Here is a 26,958-nt window from a genome sequence, read left to right on the forward strand (position 1 = left end):
TGATGGTAAGAGTGTCCTTGATTTTCAGAAGCATTAATCCTTCCCTATTTGCCATCCACTTTAGTAGGACAAATGTGCCTGTGTAAAGGCAAGTATATAATAATTCATAATGTGTGGTACAGGTGTGAAAATTGATGAAGTAAAAGAGGTGAAAATGAATCATCTTGAACATAGCTTTGGCCATTTTAGTCATTCATGCAGTGCTTCTGTGTGCCCTGAAGCTCTGCTAACTCGTGGTTTATTTTATTGTCAAGTGAAATGAGGTGAGTATGTGTCCTCATGGTGTTCCTGTTTTTGCAGGACATGCCATGGCTTATGTAAGATTCAGGTTAGTCACATTCTCTTTGCCTGCATCAACATCCATGAGATGGGATTAGTTCTGAGAGCTGCATTGCAAATTGAGCTTTAGTGCAAAGCTCTGGGCAGCTGCCTGCTGAGGTCTTATTTATGCATATTGCTGTGACCTGTCATAAAGTCTATATTTCCTAATACCCTAGTTAGGATATCCACAAGGGTTTTTGCTGTTTAGAAATTTGTTAAATCACTCAAAGCATACCAAATCACTTTTATATAAAGTGGTTTGAATTTACTGACAGCATACGATAATGATCACTCTACTTTAGTACTTTTGGTATTTTGAGTATTTTTAAATAGCAGGTTGATCAAGACTTTATCTCCATCATGTCATGACAGAGGGGGTCCATCTCTTTTATTTTGTGTCAAGCTCCTGCGTTTTATGTTGCTTTGCTTTTACTCCTAGCAAAGATGTGATGCAACACCATAGATATACACTGATCTTTCTGGTAACCATTGAGTGCTGCTTGGTTTCTGTTTGACATAGAAAGTAAGAATGCTGCAGGTTCACAGGTTTGCCTGATGTCTCTTCAGTGGGCCAGCAATAATGGGAGGAGCTTATGCATGAACACGAGAGTGATGCACAGTAGCCGGTCCATGGTGCTCATCACACTGCAGTCTGGAAGACACAGAAAGATGTGGCAATATTTACAACAGCGTTGTATAATGCAAACATTTCTGCTTGTCCATTGGCCTCTACAGTGATTCGTACGAAGCTCATAACATACAAAGAAGTCAAAAGGAATCGTAATATACAGTTGTTCATCTCAGTGTGTTAATTAACCTTGGCAGCTGACGGCCTATGAAGGTTCAGTTAACTATAGTAACAGAAATCACTGGATCATCTGAATAGCTTGCTGCATCTGCTTGCCAACACCACAGGGGAGGGGGGGTCAGTGCATGTATATGTGTCTTTATCTCTCTGTGTGTCGTTAGTGGGTGGATGAAAGTGAGTGAGTTAGTGAATGGTTTCTGTGTGTGCATGTGTGCGTGCATTGCTCAGCCTGGGTCTGGGGCTTGCTGAGCCCGGGTGAGACGGGGTCACCACTCGGGGTGCGTGACTGACTCGGTAGCTCGGGGTGTCTTGGACCTCTCCCTTACTGGGAGTGCTGGGTGGTTCTTGGGTGCCTGTGGCCCTTTTAAATTTTGTGGTCCTAGTGCTATCCCCCACCACCACTACCGCAACACGCACACACACACACTTCCTCTTTTTTTATTCCACATATAATGTAATAACTCAAATAGAAATGAACAAATAAACAAATAAAAGATTCTATTTATTTAACAAAAAAATTATCAAACAGTCTATCAGTTAATCTAAAAATTGAATGTAGCCATTCTCAGCAACCCTGGGTTCGTAAAGAAAATGAATGATAGGATTCTCTGGCATTTATATGGAACCTTTCTGCTGTCATCACTTACAGTGCTTTATAGTACAAACCATTTTTGCCCTTTACACACAGCTCTTTATAAGTTTTACACTATTGTCACCAGTCACAAAATATTCCAATAATCAACAATGGTGTAAAAACAATCAAACTTTCTGCACTTTCTATATGTGTTTATATGTGTGTGTATACAAAAATACTCTGGGAGGTCTTGAAACAAGTTCAAAACACCACTGTGGCCAATTTTAGGTTACCTGTTAAATAACATGCATGTTTTAGGACTGTGTGATGATATCAGAGGTGGAAGAAAAACAGCACTGAGCAAACATGCAAACTCTACACAGAAAAGCCTAGAGAGTAGGGCTGGGTATCGTCACTGATTTCTAGAATCGATTCAATTCCGATTCACAAGGTCCCAAATCAATTCGATCCACGATTCGATTCAATTCAATTCGATTTGATTTGATTCGATTCAATTCAATTTGAATCTGGGAAATTTTGACAGTCAGAAATATTATAATTCAGATCAGTACATTTACATATTTTTGTATCTATAAAAAGGAAGCTGACACTTTCCAGACTTTATCAAAGGTGTGAGCATCACAACGAGGCCTTTGTGTCAAAGTAGCTGAGGATAAAACACAGAAAAACATGAAGGTGATTTTCCTGGCCTGGATTTTATAAAAATATTCTGCAGTAGATCAAAAACAAAAGAAAACCATTAATCAACATATAAACGTTACCTCTGACATTACAGCGGTTTTATTAGAGACACACTAAGCGTTTTGCATTTTGCATAATTTTAAAGTTTAAATTTGTTCAGTATCCGGTTGTTAAGTCTGACGTCACTAGCCGTGTCTGGGCCTAAACTCCGCTGCAGGTCCATATATCAAACGATCACTATGGCATTACTGAGAGTTGAAAAACTGTCTAAAGTCTTTCATCTTTAATAAAATGATCAGCGTTCTGCTCTACCAGGTGTAACAATTGAGTTTAACATCCAGGCATCCATGAAAACGGAATTTATGACATTTAACGGAGTTAGAAGTTAGCAGGGAGTTAGCTCGCTAGCTTCTATCTAAATACAATATAGCATGTCCTGACTGCGGGGTTTTGGAAACAAATTAAAACGTACAGCTCTGTTATCACTTCCAGCATAAATGAAGACAGAAAACTAAACAGCAGTGACGTTTGTAGGGTTACTGAAGTTTGGCTAGCTGGTATATAATGATGTGCTACGTGACCGCTAGCGACACAGCTATGTTAGCATAATATAAACAAGCTAACTTTTTTGCACTCGATAAAAGTTAACGTGAGGGTTCTCGGTGGTCAGGAACAAATGTAATCGCATGGCAGGATGCTGTAAAAGGACCAAACTTCAGCCAGGAGAACAACTGAGATAATCCATCCACAATACGAGGTTAGTCATTCATATACTGCTGCATGGGCTGGGCTGTAGTTACATCCTAAGGTTTTAAAAACTGAGCTTAAATAAATGATTAGCGGTAATAAAAGCCGAGGGAGGTCAGCAGTGATCACTGACTGTTTTAGGAGCTTTTTGAGATCAAATAGAAGAAAATACATAACATTAAACATGTTAACAACACAAAAGCCATATTAAACGCAGACTACTTTAGGCCCGGAAGTAGGATTCGTCACGTCATCACTGAACAACCGGATTGAACGGCAGAAATGAGGTTTTCTTTTCAGAAGAATGTAAAAGGAAAAAATAACAGCGACCGACAGCCTGTAAACAACGGTAGACTTGTGCGTAACAAGCAAGCGAATAATGCAGAAAACAGATTTTTAGACGGGAAACTGTTCTTGAAGAGAGAGAGAGAGAGAGAGAGAGAAAGAAAGAAGAGAGAGAGAGAGAGAGAGAGAGAAAGAAAGAAGAGAGAGAGAGAGAGAGAGAGAAAGAAAGAGAGAGAGAGAGAGAAAGAGAGAGAGAGAGAGAGAGAGCTGTGCATGAAGTGAGATTTTATCCTGGTGGAAGCAAAACAGCAAAAGTCAGAGTGAATTCATGACGATGTTTATGTGAAGCGCAGTTTGGATCTGGTTCAGTCAATGTTGTTTGGAGAGAGATCAAACTAACAGCTTTAGAATCAGCGCAAAAAGGGCGTGAACACAAAGCGCCGACCCGCCGAAACATCAGAATCAGCGAGCTGTCGGCTTTCAGCCCCGACCGTGAGAAAGTCACATCTCACTGATTCTGATCCGTCAGCGGCTCGGCGCTTTGTGTTTACGTCTTTGTGCAGAATCCGTGTTCCTGCTCTCATTTACTGTCTTAGCTGTTTGGTGGTTGTTGAAATTTTGAGGTTTAACCTGAGATTCTGGCATTTCGGGCAAAATAAATTTATATTAAAAAATCGATTCAGGATTTTAATGAATCGATTTCACGTTATCCAACCCAGAATCGATTTTAATCAATAAAGGTAACAATGCTATTCATGACATCTCTAAGGGAGATATCCGCAATCTGGCATAAGACAGAAAAACCATTCTCAGACATTGGGACTAGCGTTATTCTCCTGAAGTTCTACCCCTGGAAAGGTGTTCTGGAGGGAAAACGACTGCATGATCCTCCATTTTGTCTCTCGCTTCTAAAGTTTTACTGTGGTCTGAAGGTCTACACTTTGAAACAATAAAAATGTAAAAATAAAACACCATTGAGAAAAGCATGTAGCCCCTGTAGTCAGTCATGTCTGTTTACAAGTGTCAAGTCTGTGTCACTCTGTTTGTGGGTCTTATCCCTGTTTGTTTACCCTTTCCTTGTGTCTAGTTGTATTTTTTCAGTCAAGGTCTCTGTCTCTGTGTTTATGTTCCCTGTTTTATTTTGACAGTCCTTGTCTCGTGTGAATTCTGCTCAGTTTTGCTTCACCCGTCTTATCAGGCCATCCAGCCGTTTTCCCCAGGTGTGTCCACTCTGCCCTGATTCCCTCTTGTGTATATATTATCTTTGTCTCTCACTGTTCTTTGTCGTTATCTCATAATCAGAGATCAAACCCTGTGTTGTCCATTTGGTAATGACAATGACTTATAAGAGAGAAAATCTTTGTATAATATAAATATGATCACCACATGTAATAATTTACACACTCCAACAGCTGCAAGGGCTCAGTGAACACATTAATATGATGTAAAATGGCCTGTATTTATATAGCGCTTTTACTAGACCCTAAGGACCTTAAAGCGCTTTACATATCCAGTCATCCACACACATACTGGTGATGGCAGCTGTATTGTAGCCACAGCCACCCTGGGGCACACTGACTGAGGCGAGGCTGCCGGACACTGGCACCACTGGGCCCTCTGACCACCACCAGTAGGCAACGGGTGAAGCATCTTGCCCAAGGACACAACGACCGAGACTGTCCAAGCCGGGGCTCGAACCGGCAACCTTCCGATTACAAGGCGAACGCCCAACTCTTGAGCCACAATCGCCCCTGAATGTACTGTAATGAAAGGGAGAGGATGAAAACATGACAGGCAATTTGAAACATCTGACAAATTATCTTTCCCCTTCCATTACCCTCCTGCCTCTAAGTCAGATGACATTGCAGTCAAATGACAGATGCCTGTGTTTTTGAGTGGCCCCCTCCTCTGGCATCTCTTTGGCTGTCACTAGCAAAGATAATCTTTCAGTTTTTATTTTCTTTTTAACCTTAATCTATTGTCAAATATTTTCAAAAAATCATCTGAAACACAGAAAAATAAGTGAAAAAGACAGATTTAAGGAGCTTGTGAAAAAAAGTAAACTTGGCTTCTTTAAATTTCTTGAAGACATTTCACCTCTCATCTGAGCTTCTGCAGTTCCAATACCAAATGGTGGTGAGTCCTAGATATTTAATCCCTAGTGGGATATTTCATCCCTTGTCCCTTAAGGAGGTCGTTGACCCACAATTGATCATATGTCAGAATCAGAGAGAGATACACAGAGAGAAAGCCACAGGCAAGAATGATTTCCTGTATTACTCAGTGGTGCATTTGGTTGATCTCAGTCTCTTACTGAACCTGCTCCTTTTACTGGCCAGCACGTAATGCAGTGGGTGGGAGGTATTGTCTACCGTTGTCCTTACCTTGGATAATATCTAGTGAGTTTGCTTGCATCTGTGACTCTTAACCTTCTGCCCCAGCATGCGACAGCATAGAGGATGGCATTCACCACACAGACTCATAGAATGTCCTGAGCATTGACCGACAGATGTTAAAAGACTTCAGCCACCTCAGAAAATAGAGACATTGCTGGCCCTTCCTGTACAGCGCAGTGGTGTTTTGAACCCAGTCCAGTTTATTGTCTCTGTCTACTCTGAGGTATTTATAGCCCTCCACAATGTCAACATCGACCCCCTGGATTGAAACAGTGGTCGCAGGTTTCCAGTTCCTCCTAAAGTCCGTGGGAAGAAAACTTATTTTTACAGCGAAAAAACCCTTAACTTCCGAGCAAGCACTAGTGATGTGCGGATCGATCCTGAAATATCGATTCCTCCGATACCAATCATTTATGTTCTAGAATCGATTCTCACATTAAAATATCGATATTTTAGTAATTTAGGGTAAATTTGTAGTTTATCATTGACAGGAACACAGTGGAAAGAAACTATAACATTCGGATTGTCTACATTCAAAGGAACTACTTCCTCTTCCGCCTTTCATAAGAAACTGTGCGAAATACTGCTGCATAAATGTCTCGCAGCCCCCTGGCGTGCGCACTCACAACAATGGCTCAGCGTAATTGTGCGGACGTATTTTACCTCCACAAACAGCTGAGACGTGGTTTGCGATCCATGTGGCAAAAAAGTGAGGTGTTGGGGCCATACTTGCCAACCTTGAGACCTCAGAATTAGGGAGCCATTCAAAAGGGCTGTTTGGGGGGGGTAAATATATTTTACAGGGTTTATTTATCAGATAAAATACGTTAAATGTCACCGTTATTATTGGCCGGCCCGGAAACAGCGCGGGTGTCCAAATTCAGAGGCTGCTTCCACCTGAGGACCGGCCTTCGCGGTCTAAAGAAAGCCGGGTAGTACGTCACGAGCTCCCTCGGTGGAGTCAAACTGCCGTCTGCTCCTTGCTATCTAAAATATAACAGACGTAAACTCTGGACCGTCTCACACTTTGTTTAATTAGTTTTCTGTTTGTCATTTATTCAGCTGTGTGAAAACCCCGAGGAACCCTCCCGAGGGATTAATAAAGTTAAATTTAATCTAATCTAATAACTTTAATCTCAGCCAAACCGATTTACTCACGAACAAATAAAACACTGAAAAAGCCAAACAATAACATTTTTAGGTTATCAAAGTGACATATATATCATGTTTAACCCGAGTAGTGAAAGACCGTGGGGGTTTGAAGACGATGTGTCGGCTCAGATATTTGAAGTTCACACAGCTACATTCTCACCTGAAAATATGTTAAAAGTTTTTTGTGACCCAGAAAGAGAAATAAGAGTAATATTAAAACTAAGTAGCTGCCGTCATTGTTGGAAACTGGAATTGGCTGGGCCGCGCTATGAATTCTGCGATATGGTTTTTCAACTTTGTTGTCCGGGTGGAAAATCTGGAGAAAGGTGGGATTCTCCCGGAAAAATCGGGAGGGTTGGCATGTATGGTTGTGGCAACATCACTAACCTCGTCAAACACCTCAGAGTAAATCATATCACAGAATATGACGAGCGTATGTTGAGACTGAAGAGGAGGACAGGGACGGGTGCTGCTAGGGTGAGAGTCTCTCACGGAGTCCTTTAGTGCTGCAGGCAGGCAACGTGTTCAAATAGCCACAACTTCAGGTTTTTTATTTCTATATGATGAACTCTGCATTATTACGCGATAAGAACAAGTAATCTGATGTCCTGTGATCATTATGACGCTATAATTTGAGATACAATAAATAAAATCCGTTTTTGTACAAAGTATCGGTATCGGATTAGTATCGTCGATACCACCCTGAATATTACTTGGTATCGGATGGGAAAGGAAATCAGTGGTATCGCACATCACTAGCAAGCACCCAGTACGCTACGACGTAATGGGAAATTCACAGACAAACTCACGGATTCTTCCACTGACCGCTGCGGCACACCTGCACCAGGGCAAACATCCGCCTGCTATACAGGTGAAAATAGAGCAACAGGCCCGCTGAGTCTTTGATTTTATCAAAAAAAGTTGTAAAGTTGTTTTTGTAGGATGGCACATTGATTGTGTTTAAATATCAGAATCAGAATACTACCATACCTTGGTACGTCTATTCTGCAAGAGTAATTTGGTTTTACAAAAGCAGTTTTATATCTTTTTAAAAACAAGAGTGTTGCAGTGCTCGTATTTAATCAAAAGACAACTGAGTAGAAGATGCATTTTTATTAAAGAGGTTCCATTCAGTCACTCTGAGTGACGGTTGGCATGTCACTTTTGGATTCACCTCTCATCTTCATCACCCTCATCTTCATCACCCTCATCGCTTTCTTTATTGCCTTCAAGTAGGGAGTCTTGTTCTTCAGAGTCGCTGTCAGCAAATTCATCCCACCAGTGGAACTGTTCGCTTGCATTACTTTTCTCATCATCACTGTCTTCCTCTCTAAACTGTCTCCTAAATCCTCCAGGAAGCAGATCCTCCGCTGCTTCTCCTTCATCCGGGTTGGCTTCATAGTCAACGTCAGCAGCAGCAAGGTCACTTTCATCTTGATGAGCTCCATTGCGTTCTTCTTCATCGTTGCTGCTGTCAGCATTTTGATCATCATCGGCAAAATTATAATTGCAATAATTGTGGTCATTTTCAGTATCTCTGTTATTGTGGTCATTTTCATCATCAGCATTATTGTCATCATGTCCATCATCAGAGTTGCTGTCATCAATTTCAAAACGAATGTTGAAGAAATTATTCTGATTGATGTGATCATTGTTGTTGTTAAGCTGCTCTGGCTCCCAAAGTCTCGCAACTTCACGTGGTAAAAATATTATAACATGTTCCACACCATTTTCAAAGACGTTGTCCATATCTCCCCAGTTACCACCTTCAGCCAAGAGTGGTTGCTCTACATGAAAGTTCAGTTAGCAAAGTCACAGCTAATCAAAAGAAACTTCAACACTGCATTATGTTTCTTTTGTACAATAACAGATCAAGTTCTTACCCTCATTAGGCTGAGCATGGGCCCCATCTCCTTGTTCCATCATCTGAGCTTTAAAGATCCCACAAAGACATAAGTTATTCAAGTTAAGCAGTACATTTCCCATCTGTACTGTAGGGTATGCTCAAAAATCTCACTGTAAATATCTACCATCAGCTATCAAAGTTACAGCATCAAAAGTAAGTTTCACTTACAAAGCAGTTCCCCCAAAACTCACCTTTTTTTCAAAGAAACTGCTCTATGAAAATGTCCTACTTCAGCTGTGTGTGTATCTGCTTGTTGCTGAAGTCAAAAATATGTTTCAGTTGTAACATTTAAACCTGCACTGTAACTGTGCAATAGCTGTGATGTCATAAGAACTACCAGAGTTCCATCCCATGACTGTTCCTTAAAATTCCACCTCAGGAAGGCCAACTCTGATGGCCTTCATCAGGGCTTATGTAAGCTTACTTCAGGAGTACCAATGTAGCCACTGTACTCCAGGTACCCTATGACCCTGATGGAGGGAGGTGTTAGCCCTTTTCTAACACAAAAATCAGTATAAATCACAATATACTGATATTTAAAAAACATAACCATGCTAACAGACAGCCATTTCTAAGTAGTGATCAGTGTTGGTCAAGTTACTTGAAAAAAGTAATCAGTAACTAATTACCGATTACTCCCCCAAAAAAGTAATTAGTTACTTAGTTACTTAGTTACTTTTTAAAAACACGATTTACAACCTGAAGAGGTGATAAAGCGATAGATCTTTCAGCCCAATTCTACTTTTTCTACATAATCCATCATACAAAATGTAATCAGATGGAAAAGTCTCCTTTTAAAACTTGTTTTATTAGTTTTAATCTTTTAACTTTATGCATCAAGCAAACATTTAATTATATGCAACATTCTCTGACTGGAAGAAATTAGTTTAACATTTAAACCTATTTTCTGCACATTCCAGCACATAAAATAAAATATTTTTTGTGTTTACACTCAGTCTTTCAAATAGATGCAAGTAAAACACAGCAGAAAATAAATAAAGTCAAAGACTAGCGGTCCTGTTGCTCTATTTTCACCTGTAAAGCAGGAGTGGGGCAGGCGGAGGGTTACCCTGGTGCAGGTGTGCAGCGGTCAGTGGAAGAATCCGCGAGTTTCTCTGTGAGTTTCCCATTACGTCGTAGCTACTCGGTGCTTGTTTGGAAGTTTAGGGGTTTTTTTCGCTGTAAAAAGAAGTTTTCTTCCCACGCACAACGGACACTAATGTTTTTGTCACTTTTTATGGAATCAAACTCAAAGTAAGGTCAGTACTTCCACGCTTTAAACGCTGCACGCTCATACTGTCTCCCACAATCGATATGTGATCCATTGTTGATCTGCACACAGCTGTTGTCACGAACGTCGCACTCACTTACGTCACTGTCGTGAGACATTCTCGCAAAAAATCACGGTTTTAGTAACGCAGTAACGCAGCGTTCCTACGGGAAAGTAACGGTAATCTAATTACCGTTTTTGCAATAGTAATCCCTTACTGTACTCATTACCTGAAAAAAGTAATCAGATTACAGTAACCCGCCCATCTCTGTACATATGTGGACGCCAGGTCCTAGGAGGTTAAGGTGCCTGGGAAGGGAAAAACTGCATTATAGGTGGCAGAAAATTCACCTCTGTTCAAGGATCATCATTCACAGTGAACATAGATGGCCTCTTTCATTCCTCTTTCAAACCATCTGTCTTCTCTGTAAAAGATGTGAACGTCAGCATCCCTGAAAGAGTGACATGTACAGCGGAGTCTTGTCCCATCGAGGTGGCTCTTATATTTTGTGCCGTGCGGTTCGAGCCCCGGCTTGGACAGCCTCGGTCGTTGTGTCCTTGGGCAAGACACTTCACCCGTTGCCTACTGGTGGTGGTCAGAGGGCCCGGTGGCGCCAGTGTCCGGCAGCCTCGCCTCTGTCAGTGCGCCCCAGGGTGGCTGTGGCTACAATGTAGCTGCCATCACCAGTGTGTGTGTGTGTGTGTGAATGGGTGGATGACTGGATGTGTAAAGCGCTTTGGGGTCCTTAGGGACTAGTAAAGCGCTATATAAATACAGGCCATTTACCATTTTACCATTATGTAGAGGTCTGAGCACTCCTCACTACACTGCACAGCGTACAGTGCGTTGTTTAGCTTGTGGTTGGGAGTTTTGTCCTTGGGATGAACCAGTTTTTGTCTAAGAGTGGCTGAAGTGCACTGGGATGTGATCCTTGGAGAAGACTCTGCTGTGTTCCTCTGATAAACCTGCTACATAAGGGATGACAGTGTTGTTCCATTTGTCATTCTGTTTCTCCCTAATTAATTGAAACCTTCTTTCCTACCCATCTTCACTATTTTCATGAAAGCCCAATTGAGATAACCACATTTTAAGAGCTTACTTCACATGTGTGTGTTCCTTCGTTTTCCCTTCTGGCTTAGAGGGAACATGTTCTTCCTGGTGTTGCAGGTTCCTGATTACTCCAAGTTTGTGTTCCAGAGGGTGGTGGGAGCCAAAAAGGAGGTACTGGTCCGTGTGTGTGGGCTTTCGGTAAACTTCAATGTTGAGGTTTGATCTCCACTTGGCAGTGTGCATGCATGTACAGTGTGTGTATGGTGTGTAGTTTGATGTGTAGTAGCAGTGTGTGTCCATTTACCTTTGTGGTGGGGAGCCTGTCTCAGCAGCCTCCCAGGATTTCTTCTACTCCATGTCCCGAAAAAAAAAGCTCTAAGCTGCACTGATTCTAGTTGCTGGTGCCTTGTCTTGCGGTCTTGCGGGTTGCAGGTTTTAGATGTGACCTTGACGGTGTTGGGGAGTAACGGAATACATGTACCGGCGTTGCGTATTTAAAATGGTAAATGGCCTGTATTTGTATAGCGCTTTACTAGTCCCTAAGGACCCCAAAGCGCTTTACACCCATTCACACACCCATTCACACACTGGTGATGGCAGCTACATTGTAGCCACAGCCACCCTGGGGCGCACTGACAGAGCGAGGCTGCCGGACACTGGCGCCACCAGGCCCTCTGACCACCACCAGTAGGCAACGGGTGAAGTGTCTCGCCCAAGGACACAAAGACCGAGACTGTTCAAGTCGGGGTTCGAACTGGCAACCTTCCAATTACAAGGTGAACTCCCAACTCTTGAGCCACAATCAGCCCAAAATCTAAAATACAAAATATGAATAACTGTATTCCGTTACAGTTTCCATTTAAAAAGGTGGTATTCGGAATACAGTTACTTTGTTGAAATAAGTGGATTACACAGCGGTCTTTTCCTGTTTCATATGTTAGGCTATGCCCTCTCTATTTTTGATAATTCCACGCCATTGGAAACCCAAACAAAACACGCATTAAGAGGCTCTAATGTGTGTGTCTGAATCTAGCGGCCTATGTCACCCCTACTTGCGGCCCGCATAATGAAAAAATATTGTTCAAAAAATGATTTAATATGAAAGCAATAGGCAGAGTGTTACAGGCATAGTCCTAAAGAATGTAACCTTATGGGCAGTGTAGCCCAGTTGTAAGTAAGCAATTAAGACTCGTCTGTACACTGTGTCCGTGTTTTTCTCCGAAACAATAAGCAGCCTTTCAACGCCTCTCTCTGTCTCTCGCTAGCAAAGTTGACCCAGACAACAAAGTAAAGCTAGTTTTTGGCTACGAGTCCAACACAGAACCCGACATATTAGCCAGAGGTCCCTTTACTATGGTTCAGCGCCGCGGACCTGTTTTATATACAAGATCGCTGCAAAAAGTGCAGCCTTACCTAATGTCCACCTACTGTTACTCATTTATATTAAGGTTTAAACATCTAGTTGGTGTTGGTATGGTGAGTATTCTTCAGTAATAGTAATAAATCACACAGCAGTAGTACATTCATGTAGTTGTAAAAAGCATGATAATATATTAAGTAATCCAAAGTATTCAGAATACGTTACTCTCATTGAGTAACATAAGGGAATACGTTACAAAATACATTTTGGGGCATGTATTGTGTAATCTGTAGTGGAATACATTCTAAAAGTAACCTTCCCAACACTGGTTCTTGATCCAACACAGCTGATTTAAACGGCTAAATGACCGCCTCAACATGTCTTGAAGTTCTCCAGAGGCCTGATAATGAACAGGTTGACCCAGTTTGATATCTAAAACCTGCGGGACACCGGCCCTTGCAGCCTGGAGATGGAAACCCCTGGATTAGATTATCTACTAATATTTTTGTTTTTGTGGTAGAACTTGTCATATTTTCTCAATCCAGCATAAAAGTTGTATAAAATGGCATTTTCTTTATATTTGTAACTGAGGATTTTATGTTAAAAAGTATTCTACATGATTTATTTTGAATAGCTCAAGAAAGTGGAACTTCAACAATATATCATTCAGAAATTGTAACTAGTTCACTTTGCAATATAGGACTTTGTAGGACTGTTTGAATCTTATTATTATATTTTTACTACCCAGTATTTGAACATTTTTTATGTGTCTATTCGATTCATTCTGATTATAAGAAAGGCCAGTTTGCTTTAAAAAGTCCAAAAAGTCAGTACAGTGCAGTAATAAAACAGAAGTACACCAGAAAAAATCCAGCTTTTGAAAGCAAGTGAAGTTGTGAGAGAACAAATCTTTACAGTGAAGGAAGCAAATGTGATTGTGTAACTCCTGTATGGAAATGTTTGCTCCGAACAAAATATTAGGAAAAAGCATGTATAGCAATCAATAACCCTCTATCCCTCCCAATAAGCCGCTGAATCATAATTTCCTTCTGATTGTGAATCACAGTTTCAGCTTCAAAGCTCATGTCCCAGCTTCACACTGATTCACCTGCCTCTGCACTCTTCGAGGCCAAAATTGCAAAAAAAAAAAAAAGCTTCCCCACATCCTGAGGTCAGGAGAAATGCTTCCCTCGTGTAATCACGCTCTATTGCTTGCTCTGGTCTCTCACTGACAAGCTCTGGAGAACCCTTTCTGACACAGATCACAACTCTGAGTGATGTCAACTCCAGACAACAGATACAGATCGGAAATGAACAAGACTAAAAAGCTGAGTCACCCAGATGTATGCAGGAGTGTTAACAGCATGCATTTACATACATTCATGAAGTATAATAAATACCTCTGTTACCATCCACTTATAATGTTTGGTTGTTCACAGAAATGGATATGAGCCAGGAAAAGCGGCCAAGTGTTTTCACCAAAATTTTTCCATAACACAGCTGAAATGTCTAAAATAGTCAGAAGCTTTCACAGCAGCAATGGAAGCTTGTGGCTGGGAGCTTTTATGGATCCTTTCAGTAATAATCTAGAAGACAGCTAACAGATGCTGCTTACATAAATGAACAGTGGACACTTGACCTCACAACTTCTTAGATCATCGTTGTTTGCTTTTTGCTTTTGGGGGCATACTGCAAGCTACCCAGGCACTGAAGGATGACAAACTTCCAGATGTCTGAAGTTATTACAGTTTGCTGGGAGCAGTGTGTTTTATAGTGACAGGAGGGTCTGAACAGATATGTGAAAGTTTTGACATATATCTGCTTCTGCTACTTTCTTCTTTATCAGGTGAATTTGTAAAAGATTCCACTAAACAGTCACTTTAACTGATTTTCTTGCAAATAATCAGAGAGTAAGTTCTCCAGATCCAGCTATCATCCATGTATTTCACACGAAATCTAGTTTTCTCTTTTTGTTCAAATACTTTCTAATAATATAACACACATATATCAGATGTTGCTCCCTTCCGTTGTGAGAAGTCACTGAATGACGGTATATTGACGAGTTACAGTTTCCTAAAAGGAACAAGCACACACCCTAACCCTAACCGTTTTGTCTAAAGACTGATCATTTACCAACATAGTACATTCACATCGACGCAAAGGCACTTCAAATCAATACATGAGATCTGCATACAATTCAGACCAGCTGCAGTCTACATCAGCAGAGCACCTAAACTTCTATGAGTTTTAATTATTCACAAGTACGCTTCATCGAACAAAACTGGGGCAGGGAGATGAATTACAGGGAGGCAGATTACAACTCTCCGCCCCTCCCATCCCTTGCTAACCATCTGCCAAGCTTCTAACTAAAAATAGGTGTTAGACATGCGTAGAGACGTCAAAAAATGTGCTCATCTGAATAGAATAGATTTGAAAAGCATGAGAGGTGTTGCCATGGGCATATAAATGGGTTATGAGAACAAAAAGTAAAAAAGTATTGTACATTTAAACTATAGAAGTGCACCTGTAGATAAACATAACTACGAGGTAAACAGCACATTTGCTTTTATTTAATTTATTAAGACAGATGAAGCTCGAAACAGACCAGCAGCCGCAGTCTGAGATGAACTGCACCATTTAATCTCAGATTGTAGAACACCTGGGGGTCACTGTAGCTCTGTTTCATCTCCACCCACCTCCAGCATTCACTCACCAGCCCCATACTGCTGCCTGAGGATGCCTGCGTCTCCTGACAGGGGTGAAGCTGATGACCTGGCCACTGAGGTGGTGGATATGAAGGGAGACAGGAGACCAAGCTGAGACTCTTGAGACACCCGCTGCTTCCCCAGCCCTGGCATTTGACCTCCTGCAAAATTTTTGCGAGGCTCAGAGGTGGCCCTCCAAGATGAGGCACCTCCCAAAGCTGTGATGGTATTCCTCAGTGATCCACGGTTCTGAATGTGTGACACAGCCTCTTCAGCCACCATGCTGTCAGCCAGTGTGACATGCAGTGTAGCATGAACATTAAATTCCTGACTTTCATCAGCCCACAGATCAGAAACACGGCACTCATACACGCCCTCGTCTTCTTTCTTCACCTTGGACAAGCTGAGGCTGTGAGAGATGGCATTGCCCTGAACACGCACAGTCTGAAAGTCAGGCACAGAGATCATGGGAAAAAATGGCAATGCCTCAGTAACATCTGCTTTTATTATGCATTTTATTCATCGACCTGTAGTTCCATGTTTTATGACTAACCACCAAAATGTGACTCTTCATTAGTTGCTCAACACATCAACACAAAAGATTTATAAAGCCTTCATTATCTGTAATAAGGACACATGTTACTAACTCCTATATAACATATTATTTGCTTGTTTAGCATAAACTAAATGTGCACAAGAGGAATCTTTGAGCCTCACTTTTGTGCTGCCACAGATCAATCTTCATTTGCCAGAAAGAATTTCATGCTCTCTCTAAAGTGTGAATATCATAGAATAAATCCAGGGAATAAAACACTTTCAATGGGACAGTAAAGCGGGTACTTACACTTATTTTTGTGGCTTCTCTTGAAACATCCTAAAAAAAGAGATACTTTTATCAGTTTTGAAAATCTCACCGAATGTCAGCTGCACATTTTGGCAACAACACGAGTTTTCCTTTATTTTGTTTCAGAGAGAGGAAATGGCACAAGCAGAGCTGTTTGTCTCAAAGACACTGCTGATAGCCTCTCTCTTTGTCCCTTGGGTGTGTTTTCTTCTGCTTTCTTTCCCCCCTGCTACATGTTGTAATGGGCTGAAGGGGAAATGAATTTCCATATGCGCTCATGATGGTGGCTTGAAACACCAGACCTATCAGATAATGTTGACAATCACCAAGTGCCCAAAGTCTGAGTGATGTGTGGATTTTCAGTTCACTTTTAAAATGGTTCAACAAGTGCTGCTTATGGCTACTGAAATGTGGAGAAATGCTTTAGCAGTATTCCCAAATATAGTCAGTGTTAATGCTTAAAGGATGTTAAAATAAATTGTAGTGCGGATGATGCAGGGTAGAGACAGAGACACACACATATGCGTGAGGGCTATAAGTACCTTGGCTCTGTTAGTCGGAGCAGTGATCTGCAGCTCATCTTCAGACATATCTTTCTTCAGGTACCACCACTGGATCTCCAAAGACATGGGTGCTGAGCTGACAGCTTTAAAGGCGCAGGGCATCTCAACATCATCTCCTTCCCCCACACTCACATCTTTAGGGACTTCAGTAAATGTAGCTTTGGTGTGTAAGGGTAGAAGAGAGAAAAAGGTGAGATGGCAATTTTGCAAGTTTTTAAATGAGTAATGCCCTCCTCTGCAGATTGGTCTTTCATCTGCCCCTATTTAAATCACATCCCTTTCATAGACTGACACGTTTCTACTGAGGTATCCAAAAATCTCCCCTGGCTTTATTTAATTGAAAGCATTTTATTTATCTATTCATGTTATTAGAGAAGGATAAGCTGCGCGGGCTTAGTATCAGCATTAGCAGGGCAAGTGGCGCTCAGCTGAAGGAGCTTTTTAATGCCAATCTATCTCCGATGTTTCCTTCATGTCACTTCACTTACCATTGGCACAAATCATACAGGCTGAGTTGATAAGGAAATAATAAAGGATCCCGTCGAGTCCCGTTTTTTCCATGTCACAGTTAATTCTTATCACGTTCACGAGCGTTGGACGGTCATTTGACCTGGACGCGATGTTACCCGCCTACTCAGATAACTCCAAATACAGGCAAAGAAGAACCCCGATTCAGACGCAGCAGCGGCAGCAACACGTAGGATCCAAAGCTGAGCTCGGGCATAATTAAACTATTATTACAAATAGTGGATCCCTCAGAGAAGAGGCGCCTCCTTCGTTCCCAGCTGACTACCATCTGAGAAAACGAACTTCCTGATCAGGGACTTCCTCTACCTTGGTACAGCGCTTCCCTGAAAGAAGAAAGGCTCCATCCTCACTAACGGTCTTGTGCGTGTGTTAAAGATCGGAAGCACTGCAGCTGAGGCAGCCAGAGACCAACAGCGATCGCTGCTGAAAAGTGCAGAGCTTCGTCGCTGCGCCTCCTCTGTCTGCTGTCACCGACCTGCAGCCCTCCCGCTGCTGTGCACGCTGCAAAGAGACACACACACACACCGCCAGTCTTGTCTTCCCACTGCTTCAGGGCTCCAAATATAAATACCAATTTTCTTTTATGCATTGAACTCACACACTTGCTGAATTAGTGTGAAAGCTGAGCTGAGTCATATTAATTGGACGACACGTTGTTAATGGAAATGAATGAAAATGCAACTTTTCAAAGCCGGTGAATTAAAAAAAATCTATTTATGTAAAATGATAACGAAAAAAATGCTTGACTTTTCATGTTCAAAGCTATGATTTGTTGTATAGTTGTAAATGAACCTATTCAAAAGTAATTTTAAACTTGTGCAAATGATGACATAAAATAGCTCAGCCTGCAGATATTTTTTCAAATCTTGCAGCAGCCTCTCTGTGATTTCTCTCTCATGATCCAAGGTGAGCATCACGTTTTTGGGTGTATTTTTCCATCCCTGCTCAAGTGGGGGAGACGGGATAGTTGTAACACACTGCAATCCAAAATATCTGCATGTCTCTGTTATTAAATAGTAGAGCTATTTTTTATTTTATTTACTAATTGCATGGCATGAGTGAAATTTTACAATTAACCACATAGTCTGGGTACGTTGTAACATAATGTAACACAATGAAATAAAGGTGCTGACAAAACCTTAATATGTAATCTTTTTTATTCAACACTTAAATGCACGGATAAACATTTCTGTGTGTGTGTCTGGAGGTGTGTGTGTGACAGAGTGCAGAAATATGGATTTTGAACCTATTCTAACAAAAACAACAACAACTTTTCACCAACTGAATATTTCATTCATTTTGGTTGGCCTTCATTCAGTCTCGCCTCATTGGCTCAGTGGGCATTGTAACCTACAACTCTTGCACTAAGATTTGAACATAATAATGAAGATGAAAAAAATGTAGTTGTGCACCAGCTTCACTAACTGAATTGTATGCGTTTGTGTCAATTTTTTAATCACCATCAGATGGCTGACCTTGGTGTGGTTTGCAAAGTGCTTCAGAAAGATGAGGAACTCCATCCATCCTATATTTCCATTACCAGTACTTCCTACTGGCCCATCTCTGACAAGTGTCTGCATAACGTATGCATGGAAACACAAACATTGGAGGAGTTGTGTTGCCAATGGCATTAACTGCACATACAAGGGTGACCAGTGAACCTCTCTCTGCTGATGTCATTGCCCCGACTTGTTTAGTGCCATGTTTGCAATCACTCTGTCTGGGGTTTGCACAGTTGTTATGCCAGTCTCATCAATATTCAATATCAGTGCTAACAACTAACCTGATTGGCTACCTCCCTGGACTTTTTGGGGGACAACAACAACAACAACAACAAAAACAACAACAACATTCTTTTATTTATTTATTAAGTCATTCTTTTTTTGCTCATACCTTTCTTGCACTTTAAGTTACTGTGTTGTGTTGTTACTGTGTTGTGCTCAGTTGTGTTTAGTTGTGCATAGTGCCAACATGGAACAGTTTCCACTTTCGTTGTACTATTGTAGTAGATATGACTGTGCAATGACAATAAAGAGTTATCTTATCTTAAATTACATTAAAACATACCAAAGTAAAGCAATCTCTCTCCTTTCATCTCAGACATCACTGCCATAAAGCATAGCAACAGATCCGTAAGCGTAAACCTGCTCGGGAGCAGGTTTACTTTATGTAAACAGGATTAGATCGCAGCCACTCAGGTATGTCCGCTTCATTTATACGAAAGCAACAGCGATATTTTACCACTGTTTGTCCATAAATAAATATTATCAATGTAACTAAAGTTAATGCAGTATTTGATTCTTTTATTGATTTCATACAGATACACACAGGTCATTCCCTAAAAAAGGGAAATGTACTATTAATCATTCTATTTCATGTATTTGATTATTTCAGATGTAATTCATATTTTAGAGTAGTAATAGTAAATTACTTCGTGTAATCAAGATGAGAGACCACGGCTATAAAAGCGAAGGTGGATTTGGGAAGTCTGTCGCAGCCATGTCCTGTCCGTATACGCGAGCAGCCCATTGCGGAAGGTGCAAGATTGATAAGGAGAGTTTTCAGAATTCAGCGTATATTGCGGGACAGACAGGATCCTTTAGCTCAGCGCGACAGTGTGCTCATAGAGAGATATCGATTTTCCCGTGAGGGTATTATTCACTTAACCAACTTGTTGACGAGGGGGTGCAGGACCACCACCTGTCTTTTTTTGCTCTGCCCTTTTCTTGGTTGCTGTTATAAACAAACAGATTATTTCAGGGTCTCTTTTCAAGAGACTAAAAGCAATATAAGTGATAAATATTACCATTCTGTAGAATATTCTTATATTCCACTTTTACTTGTTCCCATGTTCTAGTGGGTCCTGTTGTGGCTCTAATGTGAAAGAGGATATAATGTAATATAATATAATAAATTTACCCTACCGCCTACTGGTGTTGGCCAGAGGGGCCGATGGCGCGATATGGCAGCCTCGCTTCTGTCAGTCTGCCTCAGGGCAGCTGTGGCTACAACCGTAGCTACTTCCACCAGTGTGTGAATGCGAGAGTGAATGAATAGTGGCATTGTAAAGCGCTTTGGGTGCCTTGAAAAGCGCTATATAAATCCAATCCATTATTATTATTATTATTATTAAATTACTTACGAGTTTGATTTGTCAGCAACTTTCTGCCAGCCCTCTCTCCTTGCTTTTGCAGCCTTTGCAGTGTTCCCTTGCGTTTTAATTAAACTCTGAAACTCCTGAAATCCCTCAATCAAGAGTTCTTGCTCTGCTGCCGAAAAATACTGAGCGCGCTCCTTCGACATTTTCACCGACCAATCAAAGGGTTGCCGATCAATGTTTCTACTATCGATGCGTAGCCCCTGTTAAGCCACCCAGTGATCTCACATTACTTCATCCAGCTGTACTAATCGTCAACAACAGGTGGAGGAGCCAAGATGGCGACCTGTGTGGACGCTTCTCTGTAAGCTCATGAATTTCTGATGAGTACCTAACGTTTTAAATGATCTAAACGGACTCAGATAATTCCTTTATTAGAAGTGACTCATTGCACTTGTGTTTTGCACACGTACAGGACATCTTTTCTTTTTTTTCCCTGCCGAATTCTGACACGGTGAAGTGTTAGCTTGTATAGAAACATTTAGCTAATAGCCACGGGATAAGCATGGCCAAAAAAGAGGCAAGAAGAAAGGAAGGACTGATAATGGACTTGGAGCCAGATAAAACCTTTGCAAGCTTATGCAAACCTCTCCCTCAGACCCCTCTAAAAAGCCCCAACCCAAAGAAGAGCCACATCGAAGTGCATGAGGTAAGAGAGGAAGCTGTATCCAATGCCGACATCTTGAAAGCTATTAATGGGCTGAATGACAGATTCTCCAAATTCGAACAAATGGTGAACAAAAACACGGCGGAGATTATTGCCGTGCGGGATCAAGTGAAAGGTCTTGAAATACAGAGCAAAGAGACAGAGGTTACTGTGAAGAAGCTGAAAGATCGCATTGCTGCTCTTCAAGAGAAACAAGAGGAGACGGAGAGATATAGTCGGTGGTGGAACCTGCGTTTGCTGAATCTCCCAGAGCATAGTAACGAAGATATAAGAAAAGAGGTGATGGATATAATCGCCCTGATCATCCCAGAGGAAAAAAACAAATTCGAGTTCATGATAGATGCTGTTCACAGAGTTGGTCGAACAAGAGATGAAAACCGCTCATGCCCCATCATCATACAGTTCACCATGCGCACCTTCCGACACAAAGTGTGGAGAGCTTCCCTCAACTCTGATGTGATGAAGAAGAAGAATCTCAGGTTGGCTGAAGATCTCACCTACATGGAGAGACAGTGCAGAAATAAACTGTGGCCAACTGTCAAACAAGCCCGTGACGAGGGAAAGAAGACCAAATGGATTGGTCCTGTGGCCATCATTGATGGTGTAAGACACACCGCATAAATAAGAGGTTATTAAAAGATCAGCAAGATGACTGAAATACTTTAAGTTCACCCTGTAAGTTACCTAACATTAACAGGTATTTCAACTACCTCAGGCCCCCAGTGTTACTGTTCAATATTTAATAATTTTGAGGCACTTGTATATTGTATTTTTTTGTTTGTTTTGTTTTGCTTGAAATACCTCAGGTTCATTAGGTAATATGTTTACAACCAATAATATCCTCTTTAAATCTTCTATAAAACTTTCATACCTCCAAGTTAGTTGTTCCAATATTTGGCAAACATTATTTTGGTTATGTTTGGACTTGTGTAACCACTGACTCATTTTAAATAGTTTAGGACAGCCAAACTACGGACCAGTTGCTAGGTTCGGCAGGGCTACAATAGAAAGCGAGGCGAATGCAGAATGAAATGGCTGGAGACAGGAATTTGAGCAGCAACAGTTATTATTTTGCACAAGAATGAAATAAACAAGACACAAATTCCACATTGACAGTAGTAGTGATAATAACAATAACAATAATAAGAATAAGCCGGCAAAACAAAAATAACCCCAAAAATAGTCGTTTGAGCTCAATATTCAATTGTCTTTTTGTCTTTGGTCATTTGTCAAGTCAAAAACTCTTAGTCTAGTTCTTTTTCTCTTTCGTTTGTGGTTTGTGTGTTACCACTTGGGAGTCTCCGTCGAGGAAGAAGAGTAAGTTCCTCTGCAAAGTTCAGTCTGGGCTCAGGCTCGCCATCTCCATCCGGAGAGAATCCATCGGAATCCAAAATCTTAGTTCCTTCCACACGGACAAGGGAAAAAAACCTAGCCTGCACAACAATATTAACATTATTGTACACAGCCAGCTCCGTTTCTTCTCTTGTATCACAGCTATAGCTTTAGTTCTTTATCTCTTTTCACATTTCTTTCACATTACCACAGTAATACATTACATGCATGCTTTGAATATATCTCTCGTCATACATGAAATTATTTTAACCATGTAAAACAACAAATGAATTTCTTGTTCTCTTTTTAACCATGAAATTATGATTAATAGGTATAACCAGCAAGATAATACATTTTTCCAATCATCCTTCAAGTATGCTAAACAAATTCTACCACAAACAGCATTTCAACCGTTTTTAAACAGCAAATTACCACTCGCGAATCGGTATGAACAGAAGAAACAACTTTTAGCAACAGACTAACACATTATTAACTTTTCAAACCCATGGGCTCAACTCACCAAAATGTTAGAAAATTCCGCACGAGCTATCCGTGGCCTGTCTCATCTACTTCCACGTGCGAAAAGATCTAGCTCATGTGAAATGATGGTCTGGTATTCCGGAAGATGGGGCTAAAACCACCTTCGGCCAATGAAAAAGGCATTTATCCCTTGTGATCCGGCAACAGAAAAATAAAGTTTGCTAGAGGATCACACTTCCTTTTTTCAAAATAAATGTTTCTTTTCAAAATAAAAGAATGAAAATACATTTATACAAATAAAGCGAAAACAAGAAAAAAAAATAACAAAAGGCAGTTTTCTCTACTGGGTTACACTTGCTTATTGTTACGATTCGGTGTTGTCAGTGTTTTGTTTTAGGCGTGACAGTTGTGTTTCCTGCTTTACTTTGAAAGTCTGTCTTATCTCAGTGTGTTCAGTTTACGCTTCCTTGTCTCGTCAGTTCTGATTTGCCCCAGCTGTGTTTCCCTCCTGTTGTCCATTCCCTGATTGCTCCCTCTATGTATTTAAGCCCTGTGTTTCAGTTTGTCATGGTCGCGATCTTCCCCCCCCGGTTGTAAATAGTTTGGTGTTTTGATGTAAATAAATGTCTTATTTTGCTTTGATGTAAATAGTTGTCGATACTTTCGTTTTGGGATTTTTTTGTGGAGACCCGTAGTAGTTTTTTTTGTTTTGTTTTTTTTCCCTTATTTTTATTTTTTCTGTGTTGCACGCCGGTTGCCTAGGCCGGGGTGTAACATAATGGGGGCTCGTCCGGGATTTGAACCCGGGACCTCTCGCACCCAAAGCGAGAATCATACGCCTAGACACAGGGCTTAAATACATAGAGGGAGCAATCAGGGAATGGACAACAGGAGGGAAACACAGCTGGGGCAAATCAGAACTGACGAGACAAGGAAGCGTAAACTGAACACACTGAGATAAGACAGACTTTCAAAGTAAAGCAGGAAACACAACCGTCACGCCTAAAACAAAACACTGACAACACCGAATCGTAACATTATGTTTTACAGTGTGAGTAGTTAAACATCCTACTTTTATTGGTGTATAAATGTTAATTTGCTTAAGTATTTGGGTCACTTCAATGGGAAAAAGAAAAACAAATAGAGTCTGAAGACTTTTACTTAGGTACTCAACATTTAGTTTTCCTGTTTGAGAGTATCTTCTTTAGGTGTTTATACCTTAGCACCTTATAAATTTCTAGTTAATTTTACAGACATCCAGTTCACTTTATTCATTCCCTTCTTCTCTTATGACAGACTTACATTTCAGTTCCTTAAAAATACTATCCCTTAATGTTAGAGGTATTCGTGACAGTACCAAAAGAAAGTCAATTTTCATTTTCTGTAGACGGAAAAATGCTGATTTGATTTTTCTACAAGAAACTCTGTAAATAACCCTGAATGCCTTTCCTTGCACCTTATTTTGGCACTCATTGCTGTTTTCTACTACCAACTTCCTGTTCGTGTGTAGAAGCTTTTATTTTGATGGGACGATTTCCTGTAAAACTGTTTTTGGCGCAGTTTTCAGCGGCAGTCGCGGGAGTTTTGAAATGTGATGGCTTAACGGAGCCTATGGAGATTTCTTTTGTCATTAGCAGCCCCCTTGATAGAGGCACAAGGTATGGTTATGATATAAATGAGGACACGTTTAGATGTTTTTGTGACAGTCGCTACATTTGTTAAATGTTACGTTGAAACGAACTTCATGTTATAAGGTTTACGATTGTAAGAGTGTGGATTATTTTGCTTACACGCTGTTTCTATGTATACATCCCCAGCTCTTACGGTGAGATTGATGGTTTACTGCCATTAAACCTTCAAAACGTCATCAGTAAAGTGTCATCCTTCATTCGGGGGGGTTCGCTACAGTAAGAGCTTACCTCCGGGAGCAGTAAGAGCTTGCCTCCGGGAGCAGCGAAAGAGAGAGCTTCCTGCGATTGGAACGGTAACGGCACGGCACGGAGCAGCAAGCTACAGCAACGGTCCGGTAACAAGCAATTACTCTCAAAATGGAAAATATAGAAGGAGGTCAGTTAAACGAAAAGGAACAACGAAAGGAATTAACATGCGAAGCTGATGAAACAGCTAATGAAACGTTCCCAAGGCGATCAGAACAGCCCAGTGTGCCCACGGAGAAAATGCTCTTATATCAAAGGGATGAACAGAATAAAAGACAGAAGAAACTGCTAACCATTTATGAACATTGGAAAGGCCAGGTCAGAGTATACAGAGAACCCCTGAAAAATGATTTATCAGATTCACGGTTAGCAGAAATGGCTGATGATATTGAAAGGACAGTAAATGATATGACAAAAGCATACAGTGAATATAGAGAGCGTAATGAACCATCCCATGTCATAAGGCGCAAAATGGACTCTTGTGAATCAGTGACAAAGGACATTATGAAAATCATATCTGAGCATTTAGCAGCTATAGATGAGTATGATGCAGATAGAGAAAGGCAGCGCCTTCATCAGCTCTTAGCTTATGAACATGCTAAGTCCATATTTGGTACTGCATCACAGTCAAGTTACCAATCTGAAGCAAGCATTGCAGCCAAAAGAATCGATGCTGCTGCAGAATTAGCTGCAAAAGAAGCTCAGTATAAAATCACACAAGAGGAAATAAAACAAAAACAAAAAATAAGAGAAATGGAAGAGAAACACAGGAGGGAATTGGATGCACAAAGGTCTGAACTAGAGCGTTTACAAGCAGAAGAGGAAAGGCAAGCAGCAAGTGCAAAATTAGAGATTTATGATAAAGAGTTTAAAGTTGATATGGACAGTCAGTTAATGTTACAGAGCAATGGGATGTCTGTTATCAACCAAAGCTTTGCACAACCAGCCTCAGAGCTCTCTACAGGTTCATATCACCCACATGTGGAACAATATGCATCCATCCCTGTCAATAATCCTCTACAACAACTGCACTCACAAATTGTCACTCCATCGCCTCCCACAGACGTATTGCAGCTGGCTAAAGCTATTCAAGACAGCATAGCAGTAAGCAGAATTCCAGTGCCTGTGCCCATCGTGTTCAGCGGAGATCCCATCACCTACATCGAATGGAAGGCTTCCTTCATCTCACTGGTGGGCCACAAAGGTATATCTCCAGCTGAAAAACTGCATTTGTTAAAAAGGTATATCACTGGTCCTGCTCTTAAGTGTCTTGAGGGCACGTTCTACCGCAGTGATGAAGAGGCATACAAAGATGCATGGAAAAGACTTGACCAACGCTACGGTCAGCCATTTGTTGTTCAAAAGGCATTCAGAGACAAACTGTCAAAGTGGCCTAAAATCCACTCAAAAGATGCAGAAGGTCTACGGGCCTTTTCTGATTTTCTCACAACTTGTCTGCAAGCAACACCACATGTAAAGGGCTTAGAGATACTAAGTGACTGTGAGGAAAACCAAAAGTTATTGCAAAAGGTTCCAGAATGGCTTGCCACACGTTGGAACCATCAAGTCACAGTTGCTCTCATGAAAGGCAAAGATTTTCCCTCTTTCAAGGATTTTGCAGAGTTTGTAGCACTCGAGGCAGAAATTGCATGTAATCCTGTGACTTCTTCATATGCACTCTATTCATGCAGCTCATCCTTGGAGAAAAGGTACATAAGGGAGACCAAACCAAACAGATCTGTGACTCAAGTCTTTACTACACAAGCCACAGTACAAGGAGAAAAAACTAAGTCAAATGACACAAGGTTAAAGGTGGCCTGCATGTTCTGCAAAGATGAAAGTCATCAGTTGTCAAAGTGCCCAAGCTTCTCAGAGAAGTCACTAGACCACAAACGGACATTTGTGAAGGAAAATAAACTGTGCTGCGGGTGCTTAAAGGTGGGCCACAATGCCAGAGACTGTCGTCATCGCCACAAATGTGACACTTGCAAAGGACGACACCCCACCTGTTTGCACAATGAGAGTCACATGGCAAATGAAAGGCCTCAGAGCTCTACAAACGTCGCTTCAACCACAGAAAATGATACCATGGCAGCCACAGCTCTGAATGTTACTAAGGTGGGTCAATCAGGTAGTACCTCCATGATTGTTCCTGTGTGGGTTTCCACTACTC

General features: G+C 41.1%; 2 protein-coding genes and 1 long non-coding RNA gene across 4 annotated transcripts; all 3 read right to left on the minus strand.

The window, feature by feature from the left end:
* Positions 1-26: 26 nt before the first annotated feature.
* On the minus strand, positions 27-17,987 carry vstm2b (V-set and transmembrane domain containing 2B). Its single transcript, XM_040005139.1, has 5 exons — positions 17,173-17,987; positions 16,664-16,842; positions 16,122-16,151; positions 15,286-15,721; positions 27-973 (listed from the first exon to the last, which is right to left on the minus strand). Exons 1-5 carry the CDS (start codon positions 17,243-17,245, stop codon positions 885-887), a joined length of 807 nt encoding a protein of 268 aa, XP_039861073.1. The 5' UTR covers positions 17,246-17,987; the 3' UTR covers positions 27-884.
* On the minus strand, positions 7,865-9,565 carry LOC120717235 (prostatic spermine-binding protein-like). Of its 2 annotated transcripts, XM_040005141.1 has the most exons (3): positions 9,083-9,565; positions 8,869-8,916; positions 7,865-8,772 (listed from the first exon to the last, which is right to left on the minus strand). In XM_040005141.1, exons 2-3 carry the CDS (start codon positions 8,909-8,911, stop codon positions 8,156-8,158), a joined length of 660 nt encoding a protein of 219 aa, XP_039861075.1. In that variant the 5' UTR covers positions 8,912-8,916; positions 9,083-9,565; the 3' UTR covers positions 7,865-8,155. The 2 variants fall into 2 exon arrangements, with proteins under 2 accessions (XP_039861075.1, XP_039861074.1); XM_040005140.1 differs by having other exon boundaries at positions 8,869-9,565.
* Positions 17,988-22,084: 4,097 nt separating the features above from the next.
* On the minus strand, positions 22,085-23,220 carry LOC120717240. The gene is made up of 2 exons (XR_005692127.1): positions 22,889-23,220; positions 22,085-22,469 (listed from the first exon to the last, which is right to left on the minus strand). It is a non-coding gene; the product is annotated as an uncharacterized LOC120717240 (long non-coding RNA).
* Between the last annotated feature and the right edge of the window lie 3,738 nt (positions 23,221-26,958).

Source organism: Simochromis diagramma, unplaced genomic scaffold, assembly GCF_900408965.1.
Source record: "Simochromis diagramma unplaced genomic scaffold, fSimDia1.1 OVJJ01000085.1, whole genome shotgun sequence".
Lineage (NCBI taxonomy): Eukaryota > Metazoa > Chordata > Actinopteri > Cichliformes > Cichlidae > Simochromis > Simochromis diagramma.

Excerpts from the sequence above, each read along its gene's own strand:
- LOC120717235 (XM_040005140.1), bottom strand. The coding sequence starts at position 8,971 with ATGGGAAATGTACTGCTTAACTTGAATAACTTATGTCTTTGTGGGATC. Across the intron at positions 8,773-8,868 it reads CCATGCTCAGCCTAATGAGG|AGCAACCACTCTTGGCTGAA; the intron begins GTAAGAACTTGA and ends ACTTTCATGTAG.
- vstm2b (XM_040005139.1), bottom strand. The coding sequence starts at position 17,245 with ATGGAAAAAACGGGACTCGACGGGATCCTTTATTATTTCCTTATCAAC. Across the intron at positions 16,152-16,663 it reads CTCCGACTAACAGAGCCAAG|GATGTTTCAAGAGAAGCCAC; the intron begins GTACTTATAGCC and ends CTCTTTTTTTAG. Across the intron at positions 15,722-16,121 it reads GAGAAGCCACAAAAATAAGT|ACTGTGCGTGTTCAGGGCAA; the intron begins GTAAGTACCCGC and ends CCTGACTTTCAG.